The 25,067-nt window shown below is 50.4% G+C and overlaps 1 protein-coding gene across 1 annotated transcript; it reads right to left on the reverse strand.

The window, feature by feature from the left end:
* Nucleotides 1-7,194: 7,194 nt before the first annotated feature.
* LOC124701451 (WD repeat-containing protein 3) lies at nt 7,195-21,745 on the reverse strand. The gene is made up of 12 exons (XM_047233513.1): nt 21,500-21,745; nt 21,201-21,416; nt 20,034-21,113; nt 19,537-19,659; nt 18,661-18,842; nt 18,342-18,573; nt 18,014-18,223; nt 17,808-17,936; nt 17,394-17,462; nt 7,865-7,987; nt 7,731-7,781; nt 7,195-7,623 (listed from the first exon to the last, which is right to left on the reverse strand). The coding sequence occupies exons 1-12, from the start codon at nt 21,743-21,745 to the stop codon at nt 7,471-7,473; spliced, it is 2,814 nt and encodes a 937-aa protein (XP_047089469.1). The 3' UTR covers nt 7,195-7,470.
* Nucleotides 21,746-25,067: the final 3,322 nt, after the last annotated feature.

Consider the following 25,067-nt stretch of genomic DNA (forward strand, 5'->3'; position numbering starts at 1 on the left):
GTAGGTAGGTTGTGAGAGAGAGAGCCCCCAATCCGCCGCCGCCGCCGGCCGCCAATCGGCGCCGGCCGTCCCGCCGCCACCCCGCCGGCCGTCCCGCCGACACCCCGCCGGACCTCGCCATGTCGTCCGCCACCCCACCCCACCCGCCGGGCTTCCCCCATCGCTGGCAGCGCGCCGGGAGCGCGGAGTCTGTCGCTTCCGGGAGGCCGCTCGGCAACGACCATGTCTCCGGGATGGGGGTCTCGGACTCCACGTCCTCGGAGGCGAGCGCCGGCGTGAATCAGCTGGTCCCGTGCGCGGAGGAGCCGCCGCGGGAGCGCGGCCGAGTCCAAGACAGGCTCGTCTGGCAGCAGCCAAGGCCATCCAAGAAGACACTTTGGCGCATCAGGAAGGAGCTGCAACGGCAGCGACAAGCAGGTACGTCCAAGCGCAAGGCTCCGATGTCGCCGGAAATGGAGGGGCTTTGCTTCAACTGCTACCGAGATGGCCACATGAAGTTTGAGTGCACGTTTCCCACGGTGTGTCTCCGTTGTGGTGAGGAAGGGCATGCAGCGAAGGAGTGTGAGAGGCCGCGAAGCCCCTCGCCGGAAGATGAGATGGAGCTCCGGCGTCAGGCGCTCGCCAAGCGGGCTCGCCGCGGTTCACCACCGCCCCGCTCGGTACCGCGGCCCCAGGCCCCTGCTCCTGCTCCCGCCCCTGCTCGGCGTCAGGGTCAAGATGTGCCTCCGCCGCCCGCCGTCTTTCTGCCCCCGATGGAGGCGTGGCCTCCACTGCGCCCGAGCCCGACTCGGACGGCAAATGCCCACACAGTTGGTGTCCTGGACGAGGAGGTGCCGGCACCGCTGTGTGTGGTCAGGCGCTCGTCTGACATGAACGACCTGGAGCGGAGGCTCCAGTTCGCCATGGTCGCGCACGTCGGAGGTCACCGGCCGGCAGTTTCTTGTGGTCAGGTGGGTGAGGCGCTGTTCGCGGAGCTGGGCATCCCAACAGCGGCGCTGTCAGTTCATCGGTTTGCTCCGGAGGATTTCTTGGTGGTGTTCTCGTCGGAGGAGCACAGGAACAAAGTGGCTGCGGCTCAGGTGGTCACCCACGGTGGTTTCTCGCTTTTCTTTCGCCGTTGGAACAGACAAGCTCAGGCAACTCAAACCTGCATGCGCTCGCGTATTCATCTCGCCATTGAGGGCATTCCACCGCACGCCTGGGACACGGGTGTGGTTGAGCGGTTGCTGGGCAATTCCTGCGCCGTCGATGCGGTTGTGCCGGAGACGCGTTCCAGAGCGGACCTTGCGCTCTTTCGGCTTACGGCGTTGACAAGTGACATTGATTCGGTGCCCGTGGCTCGAACCCTGGTGGTCCCAGAACCGGCGAATCCGAGGAGAGGCACGATGCCGGCGGCTCGCCGGGAGGAAGAGGCGATCATGGCCTTAAAGTACAAGATTCTGATTCACGTCACGCAAGTTGAGGAGGACGAAGACTCGAGTCGGGGTTGGCCGCAGCATCGTGGGCCTGGTGATGGTCTGCGCCGGAGGTCGGAGGAGGATCGTGCCGGCGGCAATGGCGCTGCTCCCCGCCGGTCAAGAAATTTGGAGTGGAAGATGCGTATCCCGGACCGTCGTGGCCACGCAGCGCGTGGGGGCCGCCAAAGAGAGATCCACGGATCGATGGCAGGGACCCAGTCTTGGCGGCTACCAACCTTGGAAGGACCTATCTCGTTGGTGGCCCAGCCCCAGTCGCTGATGACAAAAGAGGGAGACAGCACCCCTGCCAAAGCTGGAGCACAGGAGCAGGAGTTTGACGGGACTTGCCAGGATGAAACAAGACCGAGTCAAAAGGAAGGATCTGGAGCTGTTTTCGTACCGTTGCCTCCCTCTCTTCCGTTGGCAACAATCAATGAGGATGCGGTTCAAATCACGCATGTGATAGATGTCCCCGCCCGCACGCCAAGCTTGGATCCCGAGGTGCTGGCATCGTCGCATTCATTGAGCGACAACAGGACAGATGGCAAGGTCACGTTGGTAGGCATGGGAGTTTCAGACATGCGGACGGAGGATCCCGATGTGGATATGTCTGCGCCGATGGTGCAGGAGGAGGACCCACCAGCCGACGACCGTGGTTCTGGGTTGGAGGGATCGGATGACTCTACATGGGCTGGGCCGATAGAGAGTGCAGGCCCAGGTCCAAGAGAGGAAGAGTATTTTGAGGTGTCGGTTTCAGTTGGGCCACGAAACCAGCCAGAGAAGGGCGTGGTGGAGTCAGTTCGTGGCCTTGCTCCATCTACTGAAGACTCGTTGGGGATTGGTTCTACTGAAGACTCGTTGGGGATTGGTTCCCCCCTCCAATCCTTCACTGGACCTAGCAGACAGATGCAAATGGTGCCGGTGGAGCGCAACACAGGAATGACGCCTCAGGAGGTTGCCGCTCTGGGCAAGATCAAAGCCTTCTGCGCGGGTATCCTCAAGGCGTTGGCGCCGCCTCTGCTCAAAGAGATTGAGTCTTCCAAACTGAGGAGGGAAGCCGAGCCGTTTACTCCAAGAAGGGTAACGCGTCAATCGACCGGGGCGCCAATGACCGCGAGCAAGCAACAGAAGAAGCCATCAACGGCAGACACGGCGCTCCTCAAGGCGTTGGGAATCTCCCCATCGGCGGACTTGACTGTCAGGGAGGAACATATGCAGGAGCTCCAATCGATCTTCGACTCCCCAGTGCGTGATCGTCAGCTGAGGGCACTGGCGGCGATATTTGGCAAGACTATGCCCACGAGTTTTGCTAACATGGAGGATGGCCACCTGCCGGCGGCTGTTGTAGCACAGTAGAGGTGCTACGTGGAGTTTCTATCGTTGTGTTTTATGGATTGTATTCCGGAAATAGGGAGTTGGAATGCTAGAGGGTTAAATGACAGGGCAAAGCGAGATGCGATTCGCGAGTTTTTTGATTCACTTCATGTAAATCTCGTGTGCCTCCAGGAAACAAAAATGGAGCACATAGATCGTTTTATTGTCATGCAAACCTTAGGGCCGGCGTTTGATGGCTTTGCTTACCTGCCGGCTCAGGAGATGCGAGGAGGAATTCTACTTGCCTGGAACACCTCGATTCTTGAGGTTGCTAACGTGGTGCTGGATATGTACTCGATAACGGGAGAGGTGATCACCAGAGGCGGGCAACGCTGGTGGATCACGGGTGTCTACGGACCCCAGAGCACGGTAGAGAAGCTGCAATTCTTGCACGAATTATCAGAGAGGCGCACACTCTGTCCTGGTCCCTGGTGTGTGATTGGGGATTTCAACATGATTCTGAGAGCCTCCGAGAAAAGCAACGGTAATCTTGACAGAAGAGCGATGGCGAGTTTCAGAGAGTTTGTTGGAGCTCAGGAGCTGAAGGAGCTATACATGCATGGGAGGCTTTTTACGTGGAGCAATGGTAGATCGGTCCCAACCATGACCATGATTGACAGAGCTTTGGTGTCCATAGACTGGGATTTGATGTACCCGGACAGTGTCCTTCAGGCACTCTCTTCTTCAGTTTCCGACCACGCCCCACTTCACCTGTCCCTGTCGGCCGGCTTCCGTCCGAAACGGAGATTCAAATTCGAGATGTTTTGGCTTAAAATGGAGGGGTTTGAGGATGCAGTCAAGGAAGCGTGGAGGTGTGAGGACTCGCTTGTGGATCCCTACAAGAGGCTTGACGCGCTCCTAAAGAACACCGCCGCACACCTACAATCATGGGCGCAACGGAAGGTTGGGAATGTGAAGCTGCAAATAGCTATGGCCAACAGCTTGATCCACAAATTTGATGTGGCCCAGGAAAGGAGAAACTTGTCGGAGGGAGAACTTTGGCTGTACAGAACGCTCAAGTTGTGTGTGCTTGGGCTGTCCTCCTTCGAAAGGACCATTGCGCGGCAGCGATCCAGAATGCGTTGGCTAAAAGAGGGTGACGCCAACACCCGTTTATTCCACGTTGTGGCCAACGGCAGGCGTGCCATGAATTACATACCTGCGATCAAGGTTGGGGGCGAGATTCTCACAGACCAAGAAAGGAAGGAGGAGGCTTTCTTTGATGCTTACAGTGAGCTAATCGGGCGTGTGCGCAATAGAGGTCACACCATTGATCTGGATCAACTTGAGATCCCGCGCCATGACTTAAGCGATCTCGACGTCATGCTCACGGAAGAAGAGGTATGGAAAGTGATCAAGGAGCTGCCGTCGGACCGTGCCCCAGGTCCCGATGGGTTTATTGGCGCTTTCTTCCAAAAAAAACTGGGCAATTATCAAACAAGATGTCATGGCAGTACTTTGGAAGCTCTTCGTAGGAGATGGCAGGGGTTTTGGCCGCCTCAATAAAGCCTTGATCACCTTGATCCCCAAGAGACAAGATGCGGAGGAAATTGGAGACTACCGACCGATTAGTCTTGTTCATAGCATATCCAAACTATTCTCTAAGATCATGGCCAACAGACTAAAACCGCGGCTAGGGGAGATGGTGAGCAGTAACCAATCAGCTTTTATTGGAGGGAGAAGTTTGCACGATAATTTTGTGCTGGTACGACAGGTGGCCCGGCGAATCAACACGACAAGGATCCCAGGAGTTCTGATAAAACTTGACATAAAGAGAGCCTTTGATTCTTTGTCCTGGAGCTTCCTTTTTGAGGTCCTCCGACACCTCGGCTTTAGCGACATTTGGTTGAGGCGGATAGCAATTCTTTTCTATACCGCCTCCACCAAGATCATCGTCAATGGAGTGGCGGGAATAAGTTTTGCTCATGCCAGAGGGCTACGTCAGGGTGACCCGATATCACCCATGTTCTTTGTGCTAGCCATGCAAGTACTCTCGGCAATGATGCAAAAGGCGGTGGAGGAGCAGATATTCTCGCCGCTGCCGGGTATCAACGCGATTCAGCGCATGTCGGCGTATGCGGATGATGTGGTGTTGTTCATCCGTCCGAACATACCGGATCTGCATGCGGTGACTGTGCTGTTGCAGGTCTTCGGAGAAGCCTCGGGGCTACATGTGAACTTTGAGAAAACGGCGGCGACTATGATCAGAGGATCGCGACTAGAGACTAGGCGAGTGCGGAGCCTGTTGGGATGCAAAATTGAGGAGTTTCCTATTCGATACCTGGGCCTCCAACTGGCGCTCAGGCCCCTCACGAAGGCGCAGTGGCAGCCCATGCTTGATCGAGCGCTGGCGGTGATGCCGTCCTGGCAGAAAGGCCTGATCCCGAGGGCAGGCAGGTTGATCTTGGTTAAGCATGTGATCTCCTCTCGGCCAGTGCACCACCTCTTAGTTTCGGAGGCCCCGGCCTGGCTGCTAGACGAGCTTAATGGATGGCTACGTGCATTTTTCTGGGCGGGCAAGGACAAGGTTCAGGGGGGCTGCTGTCTTGTTTCTTGGGAGAAAATCTGTTGGCCATACGCATTCGGAGGGCTGGGGATCAAAAACCTACAGTTGCAGGGAGTTGCCCTCAGGGCGCGTTGGGAGTGGCTCAATCGGACTGATGACAATAGACCTTGGAGAGGACTCCCAATGCTGAAGGATGCCAAAGCGCACCAGATTTTCCAGAGCTTTGCACGCATCACAGTCGGAGATGGGGAATCCGTGCTCTTCTGGACGGATTGGTGGATCAATGGTCTTACCGCCCAAGAGATTGTGCCGGAGGTGTGGAAGCTGGTGCCGCCGAGGAAGCGGAATACTCGAACGGTTGCCGAGGCACTCTTGGGCAATGCCTGGACAGAGGATCTCCGGGGGGGGGGAACGGTCCCCGGCCTGTATCTTACAGTGTGTGCTGTTACATGGCGAGATCATTGAGGTTCCGAGAGACGCCGCGAGGCCGAATCTCTTTGCCTGGAAGGGTTCTAGCTCGGGAGCCAAGGATACATACAACTATCTATGCCAGGGCAGGGAGCGTTTTGCGGCTGCGGAGTGGATTTGGTCGCCTTGGGCCCCGACAAAGTGGAAGTGTGGTTTCGGTGTTTACGACGGCTAGAGATACAGGTGCAGGAGCCGCAGCGGGGATCCACCTTGGAGGGGTGGTGGGGGACTACCAGGGCACGTTTTAGGAGCAAGGAGAGGAAAAGTTTCGACTCCTTCGTCATCCTCACATGTTGGAAGCTTTGGAAACATAGAAACGCTCATGTGTTTAACAATGTTAGGCTACAGCATACGGCTGCCCTCTTAGCACAACATATTAGTGAGGAGTTTGTAGTGTGGAGGAGTGCGAGTGTAGGAGAAGGAGAGAGAGTGACAGGGGCGAGAGAGTAGCCCTAGGTGTTTTGGGTGGGTGGAGTGGTGTAGGTTTCTGCCTTTGTGTGCAAGGGCATAAACTTCTTGTAAATTGTTTGCTCTCTTCTATAAATTTAAGGTACGCGGTCGCGTACTCTCAAAAAAAAACGTAACACATCAAAGGCAAGCGCATATGGTTCAGTGAATAGATAGGTGTTGAACTGTGGGCTGATGGTGGAGCTGCCTGGTACGTGCCCTCGCACCTGAAGTGGAACACAAAACAGGATCGAGGAGATGATGTTTATGTCATGCAGAAACAAAGACACAAACAATCTGACTTCGGCTAGATCAGAACTAGTGTGTAAGTTTAGACAAGTAGGAGTCATCAACCCTGACCAAGTAAGTTTTCTGGGAAGCATTGCCATTACATAAAAGAAAAGAGCACATCACTGTGAGAAAGAAATAAAGGCCGGAAACATAATCTAGATAGTCTTATTGGATACAATATATCATTAGATCGAGCGAGAAAACAAAATTTTTTTTTTGGGTTTTACTGTGTAGTATGAAAGCTGATCTAGGCCACCACAAGTTGCTAGTGGGACATATGGCGGTGGAGGCGCCTCCACCGGTGGTCGGAGCAGGAGGCTTCCCTGCAGCGAGCCGTAACTAGATTGGTGACCTCAAAATAAGGAAGAAACTGATGGCAAAACAGCCTCAAGCACAGCACGGTGAAGAAGATAAGGCGCTCGGGCAGCAGCAGTACCGCAGATTCTCCTCGATGCCTCCCGTGTGGATCAAGCCTTCCAACCAATGATATATGCTTTTTCAGCTGAACGACTTGACCACGAAAGCTTCGTGTTTACTACATCTCCAACACATCTCCTCGTCAGCTCATGTCTCTCTCTACCTTTCTTCACCATGCGAATTCATTTTCTGTTTAAACTTACAGTGATTCAGGATTGCACAAATATACGACAATGCTAAAGAGCTTTCTATCGTAAATATAGAACTAGCCATTGTCAAAATGTATTTGCCCAAGGTTACACATTATAAGCAGCCAGGACTTCACTAATTCATGGACACCAGCTTCTGGAGCAAACACGCATTCTGATTTTACACTCATCATATGTCAAAATTCCGCTGTGCTCATCATCTTCACAGCAGGAAATGAACACGTCAAATAATAGTGTGTGTGTACTACAATAGCTGAGCTAAAAGTAAAAAAGAAAATCTTCCTCTGCACTAGTTCAAGGATCAGCTCTGTGCAGGTGACGTCTTCGCTTTCTTCCTTCTCCTTTTATCTCCGTCGGCCGACCTATCTGACCGCTTTGACTGCTTCTGCCTGATCTCCATCAGCTTCGCCTTGGCGTCTCGGAACGGTGCATCTGATCTCATGGCCAACAACTCCTGAAAAGATGTAAACCCACCATATTAAAGGCCACGAAAATGTCCAACAAACCTCAGATTTACAGCCCAGATTCACTGAAATGTCATAAAAAAAAGGGGCATCTTACTTTTATATGATCCATCGCGGCGAGATTGAAACCAATAGTATCCTTGCAGTCCTGGAGGATGAAAATCGAACAAGGAAATGATCAGACTACTGCAAGCTGTCTGTTGATCAAGGAGATGATTGCAAGCTATTTACCTTTACTCTACCGTAAAGAATTTCCTTCAGTTCTGTCAGTATGGATCTTGCCCCTGGTGTAGTAGTTAATTGGTTATGATGTGTTTGAAGCAGCACATGGCAAACCCTACAAACAAGCTCAACCTGCAAGGTTACGGAAGAGATCAGGATTTGGGCATATCAAGTTATTCAGGAAAATCTGCAGCAGGTTACACAACATTCAGGCAGCAATAGAATGCCATGTTTAACTAGCCTAAAACTTTAGCAAGTGCACACCACACAAAATCAAACTACGTCAAGTCCTGTATACCTGTAAGTGGAAACGGCGGTCCACGGCGCCGCCAGCCCAAACCCGTTCAATTTGCTAAATAGACACCCAGTAATAAAAAAAAAAAAGAATCGTGGCGGCCATCACAGTTCCCCCGCTACCGCCACGTCGCCGCCCATCGTTAGTTCCTGACCTCCTCCATGGCGATGGAGGCGGGCGCTGCCCTATCCCTCCGCTTCCCCCTCCTCCCCTCAACTCCTCTTCTCCCAAGGAACAACTCCGCTACCGCCGCCCCATCCCTCCGCTCCCCCCTCTTCTCTGGCCACTTCCATCCCGTCCCTTGAGCAGCCGGCAGCCGGCTAGATCTGTGGGGAATTGCATGATCTTGTCCATGTCCGTGAGGAGGAGAAGCGAGGCAGTCCGGTTCGGCAGAAGGAGCCGGGCGGCAGCCAGATTTGGCCGAAGAGCCGGAAGAAGGTAAGATCATCTTGACCTCGATCTCCTTGTCCTCGGAGCCTGCAATCTGGATCATCTTGACCCCTGAGTAATTTCTTGATTTGCTAGTTGTTCTAGAACGATGATGCAGTTAGGACACATGCGCATATGTTCTCTAGATGGTGCTATTGTATTGTGCTCTAGCAAAATCTCAGACAAATTAGGAGGACACATGTGTCATGCGATCACAATTTGCTTAGCTTTTGTGAAGTTCTTCTAGCTGAACTCTGGTGGGGAGTGGTGAACTGGTGATATCTTCATCTGGCTATTCATGAATGGCAGGCTGCTGCAAATGCTAGCTGTCAATAGCTTTGTACGATTATAGGGAAGGACGTAAAACAGGGGAAGACGCTATTTACTTACCAATCTGATCATGGCAAATAAAGCAATACCCATTGCTACTACCTGGATGCATTATTCTGTTAATCCCCATGTGTCTGTAATGTGTTTCGTAAATAAAAATATGAATGTGTAAGAGAAACAAACCCAATTCGTCAAAGAGAATAGTGTTCAACTGATCTGCACCGTTATGACTCATAAGGTACATTGGTATCTGCTGCTTTTTAGCTTTTGAATATTCTTAATTTCTTGCTACCTTTTGGTTAAGAAGATTAATTGTTGCATCAACATCAGTAAAGACATATAATGTGTAATTTTGAGACAAAGATAGTACTGCAGAGATAGCCGGTTTATATTTCTTGAAATCTACTACAGTAAGGCAGTAACTGATATAGATACTGATAATACCCTCTCTACTTTTGCTTGGTCTTTATTTGATTCGATAATGATTAACCATGAGTGAAAAAGAAGATACTACCCCTCTTATTCTGTCGTTTTGTATGATGAATAAGTCATTGTATTCTGGTCTTTGTGGAGCTGCAGCACACATGGTCCTTTGTGAAGGACTGTCTGTTAGGATAGGACTGCAGCACACATGGTCCTTTGTGAAGGACTGTCTGTTAGGCTGTTAGGATAGGATAGCATCCCCTGATCTTTGACTGCTTTTAGGGGCATCAAGGACGGGTAGTTAGGGGCATCAAGGACGGGTAGTTAGCATCTTTTAGACTAGCATATTCTGGCTGGCTAGCAGCTATAAATCTGTAACTAGGGATGTAAATGGTACGGATAAGTTCCGCTCCGAATCCGCATCCATATCCGTTTTTGAGGATATGGTATGCATTTTTAGAAATCCGCCGGATATGGATACGGATGCGGATAGTGATCAAGAGGATATCCGGCGGATATGGTAGAGGATATGGTATTGATACTATCCGACGGATACGGATTATCCACCATTTTTTGCGGATCATCCGAGGTCTACAAAGAGGATAATCCGAGAAAATTAGTCCAACCCTAAATATTTAGACAATATAGTTAGTTTATCGGCCAAAATATGTATGCTATTAGTACACACATTGCTTTGTTGTACGAAATAGAGTGTACATTTTGCTATATTCTATAATTACAAGCATATTTTACATAGAAAGCATACTTCTATTTTTTATGTGTATATTTTCTTAATAATCTGTTTCCGATCCGAGTTCGGTCCGAATCCGCTCCATATCCGTAATCCGATATAATCCGCATCCGAATCCGCATCCGACCATTATCCGCTCCGATCCGAATCCGTTACAAAAATATGGTAAAGGATATGGTAAGAGCAATATCCGATCCGATCCGATCCGTTTACATCCCTATCTGTAACCCCGTGCCCTCAGTCTGGCATGGCATTGTGTGAGATGTGTGTGAAATAAACCAACGAAAATTGCCCCAACTCTCCTAGTGTCATCCTCTTCTTCATGAAAGTGAGGCTAGAGATACTATCAAGTGGTATCAGAGCAAGGTTGTCTTGCAGCTCGAGCATCTCCTGCTCCTCCCTTCACGGGGAAGGGAGCAGCCCCAACCAGATAGCAGCCTCAACCGCCCCTGGTTACTTCCCTCCGTCCGGGTTGTCGAGCAGCAGCTCGTCGGAAGCAGCGCTCAGCCCCGACAGCGAGCCATGTCCGACGGCCACTCTCAGCACACGGCTACCTCCGGCACGCGGCGTCGGCGGGGAGGCCGATCGCGCCGCGGCAGAGGAGCGTGAACGAGTGGCCGCGGCAGCCGCTGCGGCGAAAGCAAGGGCATCGAGGCTGGCAGCGGCGGAGCTGGCAGCAGCCAGAGCGGAGGTAGAAGCAGCAGAAGCAGCGGAGGCAGCACGTGCAGCGGCGGCGGAGGTCGAGGTGCTGCGCGGCAGCGCCAACGGCTCCGTTTCTGCTGATGGCAGCGTCGACGCAGCGGCGCCACAGGCGGCGCAGCGGGCAGCGCAGTGGGCAGCCGAGCACGCCCGCGCACCTCGGGATGGCGCTCCCAGAGGAGGCGCGCACGGCGGTGGCGGCTGGGATGACCAAGACCGCGGCCTCTACGGGGTCCGAACGGTGGTCAGGGATGTTGGTCCCGGTGTTGGGTGGCCTACCCTCACCAAAACCAACTACGTCGAGTGGGCCGCGATCATGAAGATCGGGCTCCGGGTGCGGCACATGTGGGAGGCAGTCCACGACGGCGACGTCGACCATCATGAGGATCGACGGGCGGCCGGACGCCCTCGTCGCCGCGAGTCCCGGCCGAGATGCAGTTCTCGCTCTCCCACAAGCAGACTGCCAAGGAGGCTTGGGACGCCATCGCCGCGGCACGCATCGGCGGCGACCGTGCTCGCAAGTCCACACCTGCAGGCACTTCGCAAGGAGCGGGAGAACCTGGCCTTCAAGCCAGGTGAGGACGTTGATGACTTTGCTCTCCGTCTTAACACTCTACTGCAGAAGATGGTGCAGTTCGGCGATGACGCCTACGACGAGGAGAGAGCTGTCGAGAAGCTCTTTCGCTGCGTCCCCGAGAAGTACAAGCAGATGGCTCGCTCGATCGAGTCCCCGCTGGACCTCTCCACCATGACGATCGAGGAGGCGATAGGTCGCCTCAAGGTCGTCGACACCGACGAGCCACGGTCTTCGTCGGGGCCCATCACCACCGGCGGGAAGCTGCTCCTCACTCGGGAGCGGTGGGATGCGGCCACGGTGACGAGGAAGAAGGGGGAGCCTTCTTCCTCGACGAGCGGCCGCAAGCGCGGCAAGCCACGCAAGGCGCGGAAGGATGGCCATGCCAAGGCGCAAGGTGATGCCGGCGGAGGCGCTGCCGGCAAGCCCAAGCCGGCAAAGGACGACGCCCGCCACAGCTGCGGCAAGCTTGGTCACTCGGGCCAGCGAGTGCGCGACGGCCACGACGTGGCCAAGCCCACGTCGCACGGGCGGGGAGGAGGATCCAGCTCTGTTCATTGCGCACGCCAACATCGAGCTGTCTCCAGTGGCACCGACCGCAGCGGCTCTCCACCATACCACTCTCCTCCACCTTGACAAGCCGAAAGTACACACCCTTCTCGGCGATTGCTCCGACAATGACAAGTCTGGCAGGTGGTGCCTCGACATTGGCGCCACCCACCACATGACCGGTCGAAGGGAGTTCTTCGCCGAGCTCGACTACGACGTGCGAGGCTCCGTCAAGTTTGGGGATGCCTCCACCGTGGAGATCAAGGGTGTCGGCTCCGTCATCTTCGCCGCCAAGGCCGGAGAGCACCGGCTGCTCACCGGTGTCTACTACATCCCCGCACCGAGGAACTCCATCATCAGCACGGGACGGTCGGATGAGAACGGCTCCCGCGTGCCGATCGAGAGCGGAGTTCCGCGCATATGGGATCGCCACCGTCACCTGCTTGCCAAGGTAATCGGAGGCACAAATCGCCTCTATGTTCTTGATGTGCAGGTGGCACAACCCCTCGTCTCGGCTGCTCGTCGGGAGGACGAGGCGTGGCGGTGGCACGAGCGCTTCGGGCACCTTCACTCCGAGGCCACGAGGCGGCTCGGTACCATGGAGATGGTGCGAGGCATGCCGTGCCTTGACCATGTGGAGCGGTTCTGCGACGTCCGCGTTGTGACGAAGCGAGAGGCGACTCCCTTTCCCCGACGGGCGAGCTTCGGAGCCAAGGAGAAGCTCGAGCTCGTGCACGGGGACTTGTGTGGCCCGGTGACACCGGCCACACCGGGAGGACGACGCTACTTCCCGCTGCTCGTCGATGACCTCTCCCGCTACATGTGGGTGGTGCTCCTCGGCAGCAAGGGAGAGGCAGCGGACGCCATCGAGCGCTCGCGAGGTTGCTGCGGAGGCGGAGTGCGGCCGCAAGCTGCGCGTGCTTGCGTACCGGACAACGGCGGCGAATCCACATCGGCGGGTCCGCGTCGTGCTGCGGCCGAGGAAGGTATCCGGCGCCACTACTCCGCGCCTTACAGCCCGCGGCGAACGGCGTCGTCGAGCGGCGCAACCGGACGGTTGTGGGGATGGCTCGGGCCTCCTCCAAGCGAGAGAGATGCCGGCTGTCTTCGGGGAGAGGCGGTGCCGACGGCCGTCTACATCCTCAACCGCTCGCCTACTAAGGCGCTTGACGGCGGGACGCCGTACGAGGCTCGGCATGGGCGGAAGCCGGCGGTCTCGCACCTGCGGGTCTTTGGCTGCCTCGCATTCGCCAAGGAGCTCAGCCACATCGGCAAGCTCGACGACAGGAGCACTCCGGGAGTGTTCATTGGCTACTCGGAGGGCTCGAAGGCCTACCGCATCCTCGACCCCAAGACACAGCGTGTGCGCGCGCGACGTCGTGTTCAACGAAGGGCGAGGGTGGGCATGGGGCAAGGCGGTGGAGGACAGCTCGACTCCGACGTATGACGACTTCATTGTCGAGTACGTCCACTTCGAGGCAGTCGGGGGAGTAGGCAGCTCTTCTTCAACAAGCTCGCCTACCTCGGTCCCCAAGTCTCCATCGACCCCAGTGGTTGCTACACCACCACAGCCGGCGTCACCACGTACTCCGGCACCGGCGGTCACCCCTCCGGGCACGTCTACACCGGCTCATGTTGAGCACAGCCCGGTGGAGTTCGCTTCCCCGCTCTCTCACGATGGGGAGCGCATCGACGCGTATCATGGCGGCGAGCCGGCTGCGGTACCGTACGATGGAGAACCTTCTCGGCGACCAGCCGGTGCGGGAGCGAGTGCCACGCGACTCGGAGGCGCGGCTGCAGCTTGCGTGTGACGACGGCGAGCCTCGGTCCTTTGCGGAGGCCGAGAGAGACGCGGCATGGCGCGCCGCCATGCGATTGGAGATGGATGCGGTCGAGAAGAACCGCACACGGCAGCTTGCCGACCTCCCTCGTGGTCACCGCGCGATCACCCTCAAATGGGTGTTCAAGCCGAAGAGGGATGAAGCCGGCGCCATCGTCGGGCACAAGGCTCGCTTGGTGGCACGAGGTTTCTTGCGGCGGGGAGGGGGTCGACTTCGACGATGCCTTCGCTCCCGTGGCACGGATGGAGTCCGTGCGACTCCTCCTTGCGCTCGCCGCCGGGGAGGGCGGCGCGTCCATCACATGGATGTCAAGTCTGCCTTCCTCAATGGCGACTTGAAGGAGGAGGTCTACGTGCGGCGGCCGCCGGGATTTGCGATTCCCGGCCGGGAGGGCAAGGTACTCCGCTGCGCAAGGCTCTCTATGGCACGGGGCGAGCACCACGGGCGTGGAATGCCAAGGCTGGATTCCACGGCGAAGGCAATGGGCTTCGAGCAAAGCCCGCACGAGGCAGCCGTCTGCCGACGGGGAGTGGACGAAACACCACGTTGGTGGGCGTCTATGTCGACGACTTGGTGATCACCGGCATCAAGGATGCGGAGGTGGCGGCGTTCAAGGAAGAGATGAAGGCCACCTTCCGGATGAGTGATGCGGGGCTCCTCTCCTTCTATCCGGGGATCGAGGTGCACCGGGACCACTCCGGGATCACGCTTCGGCGGACCGCCTACGCCAAGCGCATCGTTGAGCTAGGCCGGGCTCACTCGGATGCAACCCAGCCCTCACTCCAATGGAGGAGAGGCTGAAATTGAGCCGCGACAGCACGACGGAGGAAGTGGACGCCACACAATACCGGCGTCTTGTGGGGAGCCTTCGCTACCTCGCCCACACACGGCCGGACTTGGCCTTCTCCGTCGGCTACGTTGGTCGCTTCATGGAGCGACCAACGACGGAGCACCTGCGAGGCCGTGAAGAGGATCATCCGCTACATTGCGGGGACTCTCGACCATGGCCTCCACTACCCTAGGTGTCCTGGGGCGGCGCACTTCGTCGGGTACGGCGACGGCGACCACGCCGGCGACATCGACACCGGCAAGAGCACGAGCGGGATCCTCGTCTTCCTCGGCAAGTGCCTCGTGAGTCGGCGGTCGATCAAGCGGCGAGTGGTGGCCATGTCCAGGCTGTGAGGCTGAGTACATAGCAGCCTCCACCGCTTGCACTCGGGCGCTTTGGCTCGCTCGGCGCTTGGTGATCTCCTTGGTCGAGACACTAGACCGGTGCAGCTCTTGGTGGACAGACAAGTCCGCTCGGCCTCGGCAAAGAACCCCGTTTTTCATGAACGGAGCAAGCACATTCGGTTGAGGTACCACTTCATCCGAGACTGCTTGGAGGAAGGGAGCATCCATGCAAGCTACGTCAACACCACGGATCAGCTCGCAGATCTGCTCACCAAGCCTCTTGGGAGGGTCAAGTTCCTCGAGCTTTGCTCCCGGATCGGGATGGCTCAGCGCTCCCGCAAGACGGCGTACAAGACTTAGGGGGAGAATGATGAATAAGTCATTGTATTCTGGTCTTTGTGGAGCTGCAGCACACATGGTCCTTTGTGAAGGACTGTCTGTTAGGATAGGACTGCAGCACACATGGTCCTTTGTGAAGGACTGTCTGTTAGGCTGTTAGGATAGGATAGCATCCCCTGATCTTTGACTGCTTTTAGGGGCATCAAGGACGGGTAGTTAGGGGCATCAAGGACGGGTAGTTAGCATCTTTTAGACTAGCATATTCTGGCTGGCTAGCAGCTATAAATCTGTAACCCCGTGCCCTCAGTCTGGCATGGCATTGTGTGAGATGTGTGTGAAATAAACCAACGAAAATTGCCCCAACTCTCCTAGTGTCATCCTCTTCTTCATGAAAGTGAGGCTAGAGATACTATCATTGTATTGGTTTTTGGCAGGACCAGAGCGGATCAAATGGAACACACCCCTCTCCCTCTCTTTGCCTTCCCTTTTATAAAAATGCTCTCTCTCAAACCGTAGGGGGCAAATGGTCAGTATCTCATGCAATTGAAAGCTCAAGGCCAAGAAAGGTTGCAAGGACTATCAATTCTAAAGTTCCCGGTCTCGACCCAATTTATGGAAGTTCTATTATACTGACCAAGAGTAGGCTACTACAAAAGCACAGGTCCATTTTTTAGGTTTCAGTGTCAACAATCTTAGGAAGTTCCCCAAAACTATGGTTCTGTGAAGTATGTTTGTGAATCACCAACCTCAGACTAGATAACTGTGGGGGTGTTTGTTTGGGCTTTTTTTTGGCTTTTTGGCTTATAAGCCAAAAAGCACCTAAATAGGTGCTTTTTTGGCTTTTGGATTTTGGAAGCCAAAAACAAAGATCTTTTGGCTTCCAAAATCCAAAAGCCAAAAAAGCACCTATTTAGGTACTTTTTGGCTTATAAGCCAAAGCCAAAAAAATAGCCCAAACAAACACCTACGTACTGTGTTGTATAGTTTCTGCCATCTCAGACTAGATAAAGGAATGTATATTGATTTCTAATTTGGTACTACTACTGTAAACGTCAAATACACTCTTTAGGGCAAATGCTCTGTAGTTGCAAATGATAATTCACATATAATGCAAGTCTAGGACCACCACGTCCACTGTTGTCAATCGACACCATTAAGATTGAGATCAAGAAAGCACATGTTAAGAGTTATACTCTCTGTCACTTGGTTCCTTTCAAGGGATTGGCATGACTGGCTGATTGTTTAATGCAGATGGTATGATAGGCACGGCCATTGTCGCCAACGCCTTTGGACTTGTGGGTCTTGTTGTTGGTGGAATCATAGCCGCTGCTTCATCATCCAGGAAGAAATGAGGCACTAGTATAAAGTGAATAAGATGATCAGATGAGCAAGATCTTGACGTAAAGTTGTGTTATCTTGCTACCGTACTTCTTGTAACTATGTCCAGACTCATAGTCATACTTCACTCCATTTGCTGAGATGTCAAAGTTGTTGAGATTTTTATGCACTGTTATTGTCAAATATTTGCAACATGTTCCAGAAAAAAACACAGCATTACTGATGCCAAAATTTCAAATGTCTTTTGCGGGTTAAATAAAGTTTAGTTGACCAGTTAGCTTAACCAGTTTTTTTCTCAATGTGTACGCCTTCAAACACGCACGTATAATCCTCAGGCGGCCGGCCGGAGTGTTCGTTGAATGCATCGTATCCTGGCCAGAGTACGTGTTTGTTGAATGCATCATAGCGAGCGTGACTGGGCTAGCGGACGACCGCTTATCCTAACGGAACTAGATGGACGAGCTGCATCCTCCCGTTGAATGTAAAAGGCCACAAACGGCACTTGGTGGGCCGCCGTGGACATGGCCATTTACAGGTATATTGTCCTGGATTCTATCACAGAAACCACAACTACAAGAGGACAGCATGCATATGAAATATCATGTACTCCCTCCGTCCCAAAAAAGATGTTGCAAATTTGTCTAAATTTGGATGTATCTAGACACTATTTAATATATAGATACATCCAAATTTAGACAAACATGGGACATCCTTTTCGGGACTGAGGGAGTATAAAGTTGCAAACAAGCAGAAATGTGAGGATCACACAAACAGGAGTAATATCAAACTAGGATTACCTTCAAAGGAATCAGAGACCACTCCTTCAAGTAAGCCATGAGCTTTAGTGCATCCGAGAATGGCAATGACTGCTCAAGGAGAAAAAGGAAAGCACAAATATGTTATCAAGTGACAAATGATTATATACAAAAAAAATGCTTGGACAATAAATTAATGATTCATCATAATTCATAAGCACCTCAACTGACATTATTCACAGAGGTGAGTGTAATAATAAGAAGCTTTCTTGCATAAAGGTCACACAAAGAATTGTTACACTATATACATAAGTCTACTTCACAGTGAACTACTGATGAGGACTTAAAAAACTGTCTCTTTATGATGCATTCAACAAACACGTACTCCGGCCAGGATAAATGGTAATCCATGAATTCTAAAAATGGTAATCCATGAAAAAATAACAAGAACCGTACCAAAAGGGCTTGTTCCAAGTCATTTGGGCGGACATTTGACACTGCATTCAGAACATATTCTGATGGTGAATGCCCTTGCATTATAACGTTAGGCACAGATTTAGTTCCCTCTCCACTGTTTTGTAATTCCTGACAATAGGAAAATATACAGCTGCAGTTAATGTTAAATTTGGTGGACTCAATGTTTGTTAATGCACTTATACTACCTTCTGTTCATTAAGACGTTTTTCTTCTTCCTCAGCAGTGTCAAGTGCATCAATAATTGCATCAGTAGCAGATACTGTCTCTTTTGTTTTCTTACCGGGAACACCCACAGAACCCTCCTCAGGAGCATCATCTTTCTTACCATATCTATCTTCAACCGCATTGTCTAAATCAGCCTCAAAAGTTTCCTCCAATCTTTTCTCCCTCTCTTCCTGCAGTTATTGGTGGATGAGGCAGGGGAATTTGAGAGTTAGAAAAAAAATCTCTTGCATGCCACAAGCAAATATTCAACATCAAAACTTCATTCAAGCCGACTGAATTATGGAATACCTCAATGAAAAGTTGTTCTTCAGTACGATCCCAACGCCGAATAGAGCGATCATGGGAGCCTGTTACGATAAAATTACCACGACTGCTATTCGCAAGGCACCAAACTTCTGCATGGTGTCCTTCAAGTGTTAACAGTAGCTCAAATTTATCAGCATCCCAGTACTTCACAGTACGATCTTTTCCCACGCTGAACATATAATGAGTTCTTGGAACAAACTTAACATCCATCACACTGCAAGTGAAAACATCCAAACAAAAATTGTAAGTAGTCTGCCACTAACTAGAACATAAGATAATACCAGAAGGCAGAAAAGGACACCTGTCTGTGTGGGCAAAGATAGACTTATGGCAGTCACCAAAATCCATACCCCAAATCTTCAGATTTTTGTCTGCAGAACCAGTAACAATAAAAGCTCCATCGGATGATATGTCCATGCAGAGAACTGGAAGCTTGTGGCCGTAAAGGGAAAGACAAAACTTTAGTGTGTCCAGAAAGAAGACCTGCAGAAAATATGAAATATCAGGGCCAAGCAATGTTTTGAAGCAATAGACTTGTTTCTAGATTGATTTTCTATTGCTATAATTTGGATGCCAATTGGCATCTAAGGGAATCATAATAAGTTGAGTACTTCACATTTTGCAGATTAGACCAATGCTAACGCTAGAAAACTGGCACAAGCATTTGACTAGGTAATAACAGCATTAGTAGTAGTAATTAGCTTGTAGCCATGATGAACCACTTAACAATTCTCTAAATCCAAAGAAAAATTTAGCTGTTCAGGTACAAACAATTGACATGGCAACCTAGCTAGTCCCATGTGTCCCTTGTCTTGCTTATAGCTGACATAAAGGTTGCTCTCCAAATAGTGCATACATGAATCACAAAGTGCGGCTACAATTCCTCAATGTATCTTGTCAATTATTTTTCCTTTCTTCACATTGTCAGCGAGACAAATATAAAACTAGCTATCCATGCTTTCTTTTTAAAAACTACTGTTACAAAGTAATACTAGAAAAGAACAAAGGATTTCGACAAATATTCACTTATGTGTACCTCTACTTGATACTATGCTCCCCAACTAGACATGTGGTCAAAATACATTGATTCTAACAAGTTAAATGATGAACTTTGTGAAGGGGCTGGGTGGGTGTGGGGAGAAGCTCAAGGCCATGATCATAACAAGTATAATAATACCTTCACTGTGCAGTCCAAAAGAGCAACCGCAATATGCTTCCCAGTTGGACCGATGGACACTGCAAGGACATCGTCATTCATTTTCAAGGTTCTCACATTTGTTACACTCAGATGCCTTGCGTCCTGGAACAAAAGAATAACATTATAAATACTTGCAGATAATGTTCACACCCAGTTCCAAATGCAGGAAATTCACCAAACACATGTCAATTCACGATGTTTAGCAGAGATGTGGGATATTGTTCAAAATTCACAAATATTTTGAGAATGCTACACGCCAATGGATACACACATTGCCATTGAAATTGATACAAATAAGAACAAAATCAGCGATAAAAGGATTTATCTTGGCATGGAACTTATCTTCTATGCTTTTATGAAGTCACCCAATTACTTAAGACACGGACGTGTTTAACGTATCTAGTTCTATAGAAGCCAATAACACATCAACAAAAACATAGGAAAGAGAAACCTCGAATAATAGACAGAAGACTCACCGAATCAGATTTCTGTACCAACTGGTATTCCCAGAACTTGATATCGTTATCAGCACTCCCAGTGACAAAACCCCGTGCATTAACAGTTCCATCCTCATCTGGAATGAGTACAATTGATCGTATGGAACCAACATGAGCTTCTATTACATCAACTGAGTTCCCACTATTAATATCAATGATCTCCAAGGTACCAGTCTTTGTACCGACAAGGCCATAACGATTCCCAGGAACAAATGCACTGCACAGCCCATATCCAGAGTCAATGGTCCGAAGACAGTCCCCTGTACTAGGATTCCAGATTTTAACAGCATTGTGACTTGTTGACATGAGGAGGTTATCCTCTGAGTTAAGCGCAAGACTCCTAATGTCAGAACGATGCCCATGTATCTCAACCGAGTACATCTTAGAGACCTTGTCGTTATCCACCGAGTATGTCTCAAGCACGTTATTGTTGAGAGACAATGACAAGGTTGCAAGGCAGCCTTTTGGTGGATTGGTTGGAGAAAATGCAACAGAGCAAATTTTCTTGCTGCTCCGCAGCACTTGGAGAAGCTTAAATACATCGCTGACCACAACAGTGGGATTCTGCGAGTCTTGATCTTTAACAGTACCATTCCCTTCCGCCACCACAGCTTTAGCTGAAGCCTTCTCCTTCTTCCTGTGCAGCCGCCTCTTGGCCTTGCGCGTCGCCTCTGCCTCATCAAGAATCCTATAGATATCTGCAGTTTTCCCTGCTACCTGGCATACCACAAGAGTGCCATCCTTATTAAACCTGATGGTCTGAACCCTTTCTTTGGCCTGCCTCGGAATCTCGCCAAACAGCTTCAGCGCATCCCATTTGTTCCAACCCTCACCCTCCTCAGCTGATTGCCTTATTCTGAACACCCGCAGCTCCGGATCGGCCGACCCAGAGACCAAAAACTTCTCGCTGGGGTCAACATCCATGGACCATATCTCGCTGTGGTGGCCACCCACAATTTGAAGGCAGTGCTGCGTGTCGAGGTCCCAGACCCGCATAAACTTGTCCTTGGAGCAGGTCACTAGCTTCTTACCCGAGTCCAGGAACAGTAAATCGGTCACCTGCAGCAAGTGATCCCGAAATTAGCATTACTGGGCTACACCAACATGAATGGAGCCAGAGAGAGGAAGGTGCGATGTTATCTAAACCTGATCACGGTGGCCACGAAGTCGGAAGAGGCCGGCCTGTGCAACCACGTCCCAGAGAATGACATCGCAGTCCTTGCTGCCGGAAGCAAGGACGGCGCCTGAGGGACTGAAGCGTAGAGCGGAAGCAGCGGAGCGGTGGCCGTGGAGCGTCGCCTCGCAGGCACCGGTCTCGGCGTCCCACAGCCTGATGCTCCCGTCGGCATGGCCACTCGCAATCTGAAGAAACCAAGAAAGCACAAAAATCAAGCCAGCTCAGGAAGTGGGGGCAGCGAAAGAGGGGAAATTAAGGGCAGTAGTACCGAGGAAGCGGAGGCGGAAGCGGCGGAGGGGGAGGAGGCGATGCAGGAGACGGCGAGGGAGGCGGAGGAGGAAGAGGGGGTGAAGGTGGCGGAGGGGAGGCCGCGCTTGAGGTCCCAGGCGGCGAAGCGGTCAAGGGCGGCGGCGAGGAGGCGGCGGCCGGAGGGGTCGTAGACGACGTTGGACTGCGGGGAGACGATGACGCCGAAGGAGAGCGCCGGCTCGTAGCGGAGGTAGGCCTTCACCATGGCGCCCGGCCGCCGGCGGCGTGGGAGGGAAGAGCGGGTAGTGGGGGTTAGGGTTTAGTGGAGGCGGGTAGGAGGATGCCGGGGTTTTTAAAGGATACGCATCTAAAAACCCGATTATTTGAGGCCTTTATCCATCACGTAGAGAGAGTACGCTTGGACCTAAACTAGGGCTTACAAGTTTTTCTTGTGCACCTACCAAAAGGTACAGGCCTTCAAAAGAAAACCTACCAAAAGGTACATTACTTTTTCTTATATGCATTCACAAGTTTTATCATGATAGTAAGTATGCACGTGCAACGCACGCTCTCTATGTAGACACAAACCAGAATGCGAAAGAATCAAACAATCAAATAACACCACACCTATACATGGGTGGTGTAATAACATGATTCAACAACTATGTTTCAAATTTGCAGTGGCAACACGTAAACTCATATAAATAGAATGTTTGTTGCAAGGATAATGTCATAATCTCATATGAATAGCCTTCTCATTACAACAATATTTTCAGAACATGTTTATGCATAAACCTAACTGTTAAAGTATTATTGAGATAATCATGCTTTGATTTAACAAATTGTTTCTTACAAGGATGGCTAGATCGTGAAAGCTTTGAATACTCAAACCTTGTGTCTTCTCTCAAACAATCGTGTCACCAGGCAAGAAACTTGCTCAATACTCACTATAAATGCTAGCAACTCCCAAGACAATCAACAAAGATAACTAAACAATGTCAATTTTTCATTCATTGGGCACTATTGTTAATAAATGATTAATAAGGAGCAACAAATATACTCACAAATGGGTAACAAGCAAATCCAAGGGGTAAGCAGTCAAGCAAGTTTCTGTCTTCTCCGGCCGCTCCTAATACAGTGGCATAGGAAAAACATTTACAATTTGGAAGACAATTTGTTCCAAAATTATCAAAAAACCAAAATGAAAACAACTCAGCCTGTTATAAATATGAGTTTTTTTGTGGCTTATGGCGATGAAAGACCGTGTCTACCCAAACAGTTCATAGCATCAACCCATCCTTGTAACTTCAAAAGAGTTGGAACACATTAAGAAGTGCCTCTAGCACTATAATTGACTGCATAATAAGAAACTGTTGGGAGAAAATTAGAAAGTACGTATCAGAAAGCACAGCAGCTGTTAAAGGGATTACAGATGGTTATATGAAAAGTCTATATGTTAAGCATTAGTATGATCCGTCAAAAATGTGCCAGCCTTTTTTATTTATGCTACTATTACATAAAACATGGAAAAGCTAGCATCTAAGGATTGAATTTGTGTCGGTGTCCGCTCCTATCATTTGTTTCAACATTAAGCAGCAACTGCCAGATGCCTTTTCCCACATGCCATTAGAAGGGCAAAAATTGACCCTTATTTATGAAGAGTGCTAAAGCCTAAAAATTGTCAATCAGACCACATAATAAAAGATAGTGGGAAAGTAAATTCTGTATTTATAAATCCAATGTCATTTGCATCCTAAGAATTATTCAACACGGCGAAGTGCATTACCTTCTCTGAAAAGAACACAAGCTGCATAAACTGCAACTCTCCTCATGAAAGAGACCATCACGATTGATTTTCAAGTTGTCAGGTTCTTCTTTCTGGAAATGACATCAATAACTGGAAATGACACCAGTCAACTAAAGTGGGATAATAATCATTAGCAGATCCATGCTGCACTTCTGATCTATCAAGTATAAACAACATCATAGTTGATCACAACTAAATCACATTTGAGCAACCTAGAGGTTGGTGATCAGTTTGGGAAGCAGATCATGCTGCATCTTGCCAAGTGCCCAACCAAGAATAATTCATGAGGAAGTTTGCCAGTGTAAAACATTATATAGATTAGACTTTATATATGCAAGAAGACAATGTTATATGGTCAGGTACTAAGGAGAACGCCGAAATGTTATATCGTTTGCACCCGTGTCCGGGTTTAGGTCAGTTTATACCACACATGGGCTAATACTATGAAAAACAGCAATCATCGACTTCTACTTTTGGAGTACAAAAGTTAAATAGCGCAATGGAAAACCTACTCTTGGAGTACTTGTAGCTGATAGAAGATATCTTCTAAGGCGAAACAGCTTCAGGTTGACTACATTGCATTTTAGTAAACAGAGAAGAAAAGCGGGTTAACCATGTAGCAGATCTTAAATATAGTTGGACATTGCTATCCGAAAATTAGATCCAAACACACCCTGATGTTCCACGCGGCTTGTATTGGATAATAATTCTATCAGTGTAACAATAGATGTTGCAAAATAAACAAATCAAAACATGCAATCTAGTGAAGAAGTTCAAACTTCAAACCATGCTAAAGGAAATGGAGCATCATGTTTTATTATTTTCGCTGGATCTCTCCTCCGGCATCACATGACCAGTAAAATACCAGAATGGTTATAATCAATTGCATTGGCAAGTGTATGCGTGCTATGTGATATACTGAGCGGAAAATAATAGAGAATCACTCTAACTAAATTGCAGCTTATCTGACGAAATGACACTACTAATACCAACAAATCCTACCTACCGAAACGGAAGGAAATGGAGGACTATGTGTTATGTAGGCCTATGAGACATATGTAACTGACTCTTACCACTGATCCCCTCCATTGTACAACGTTCAGATCATCCTCGAGGCTTGAGTTCTTCAACGTAGGTAACTGACTCTTACCACTGATCCCCTCCATTGGCCATTGTACAAAAAACATAGAATCGTCCTTTGATACAGAAACAATATAGCTGGAATAGCATGCTTTCAGCAAAGTTGGACCAACAATATCGGTCAAATATGCCTGCTAATACTTTTAATATGCCTGCTACATTGTTACTCTCTTTTATGTACTAAGCTAGACACCCATTTCTGAGTTGATTTCTTGCGGCTTTTTTCAGGTTAAGTCTGAAGACCTGAAGTACAAAAAATGAGTCTCGACTGAAAGAAAATCAAATATAACGGGTAAAAATCATATCATGCACATGGAACCAGCACCATGTCCTTCTTGCAGTGGTTGTAGCATACACATTGGGCCTTGGTCTCTAACAGAAGCTCTTGTATGTAACTCTCCGAAGACTGTGCAAGGAAGAACATATACTTCTCTAGCTACAAATCCCATTAGGAAATCACAATGACTATGTTAAAACTTGTATGTAACCCTAATCCGGATGGGCAAGAATAACCAGAAGGAGAACAAAGATAAGCATAAGACCTGGTTTCTTGAAAATGACACTTGATACTACTATGAGAGAGTATCAGATTATTTAATTATAGAAGCTTGCCTAGATCCACACCATCCCTTCTTTCACG

The sequence above is a fragment of the Lolium rigidum genome, chromosome 3 (assembly GCF_022539505.1).
Source record: "Lolium rigidum isolate FL_2022 chromosome 3, APGP_CSIRO_Lrig_0.1, whole genome shotgun sequence".
Taxonomy (NCBI): Eukaryota; Viridiplantae; Streptophyta; class Magnoliopsida; order Poales; family Poaceae; genus Lolium; species Lolium rigidum.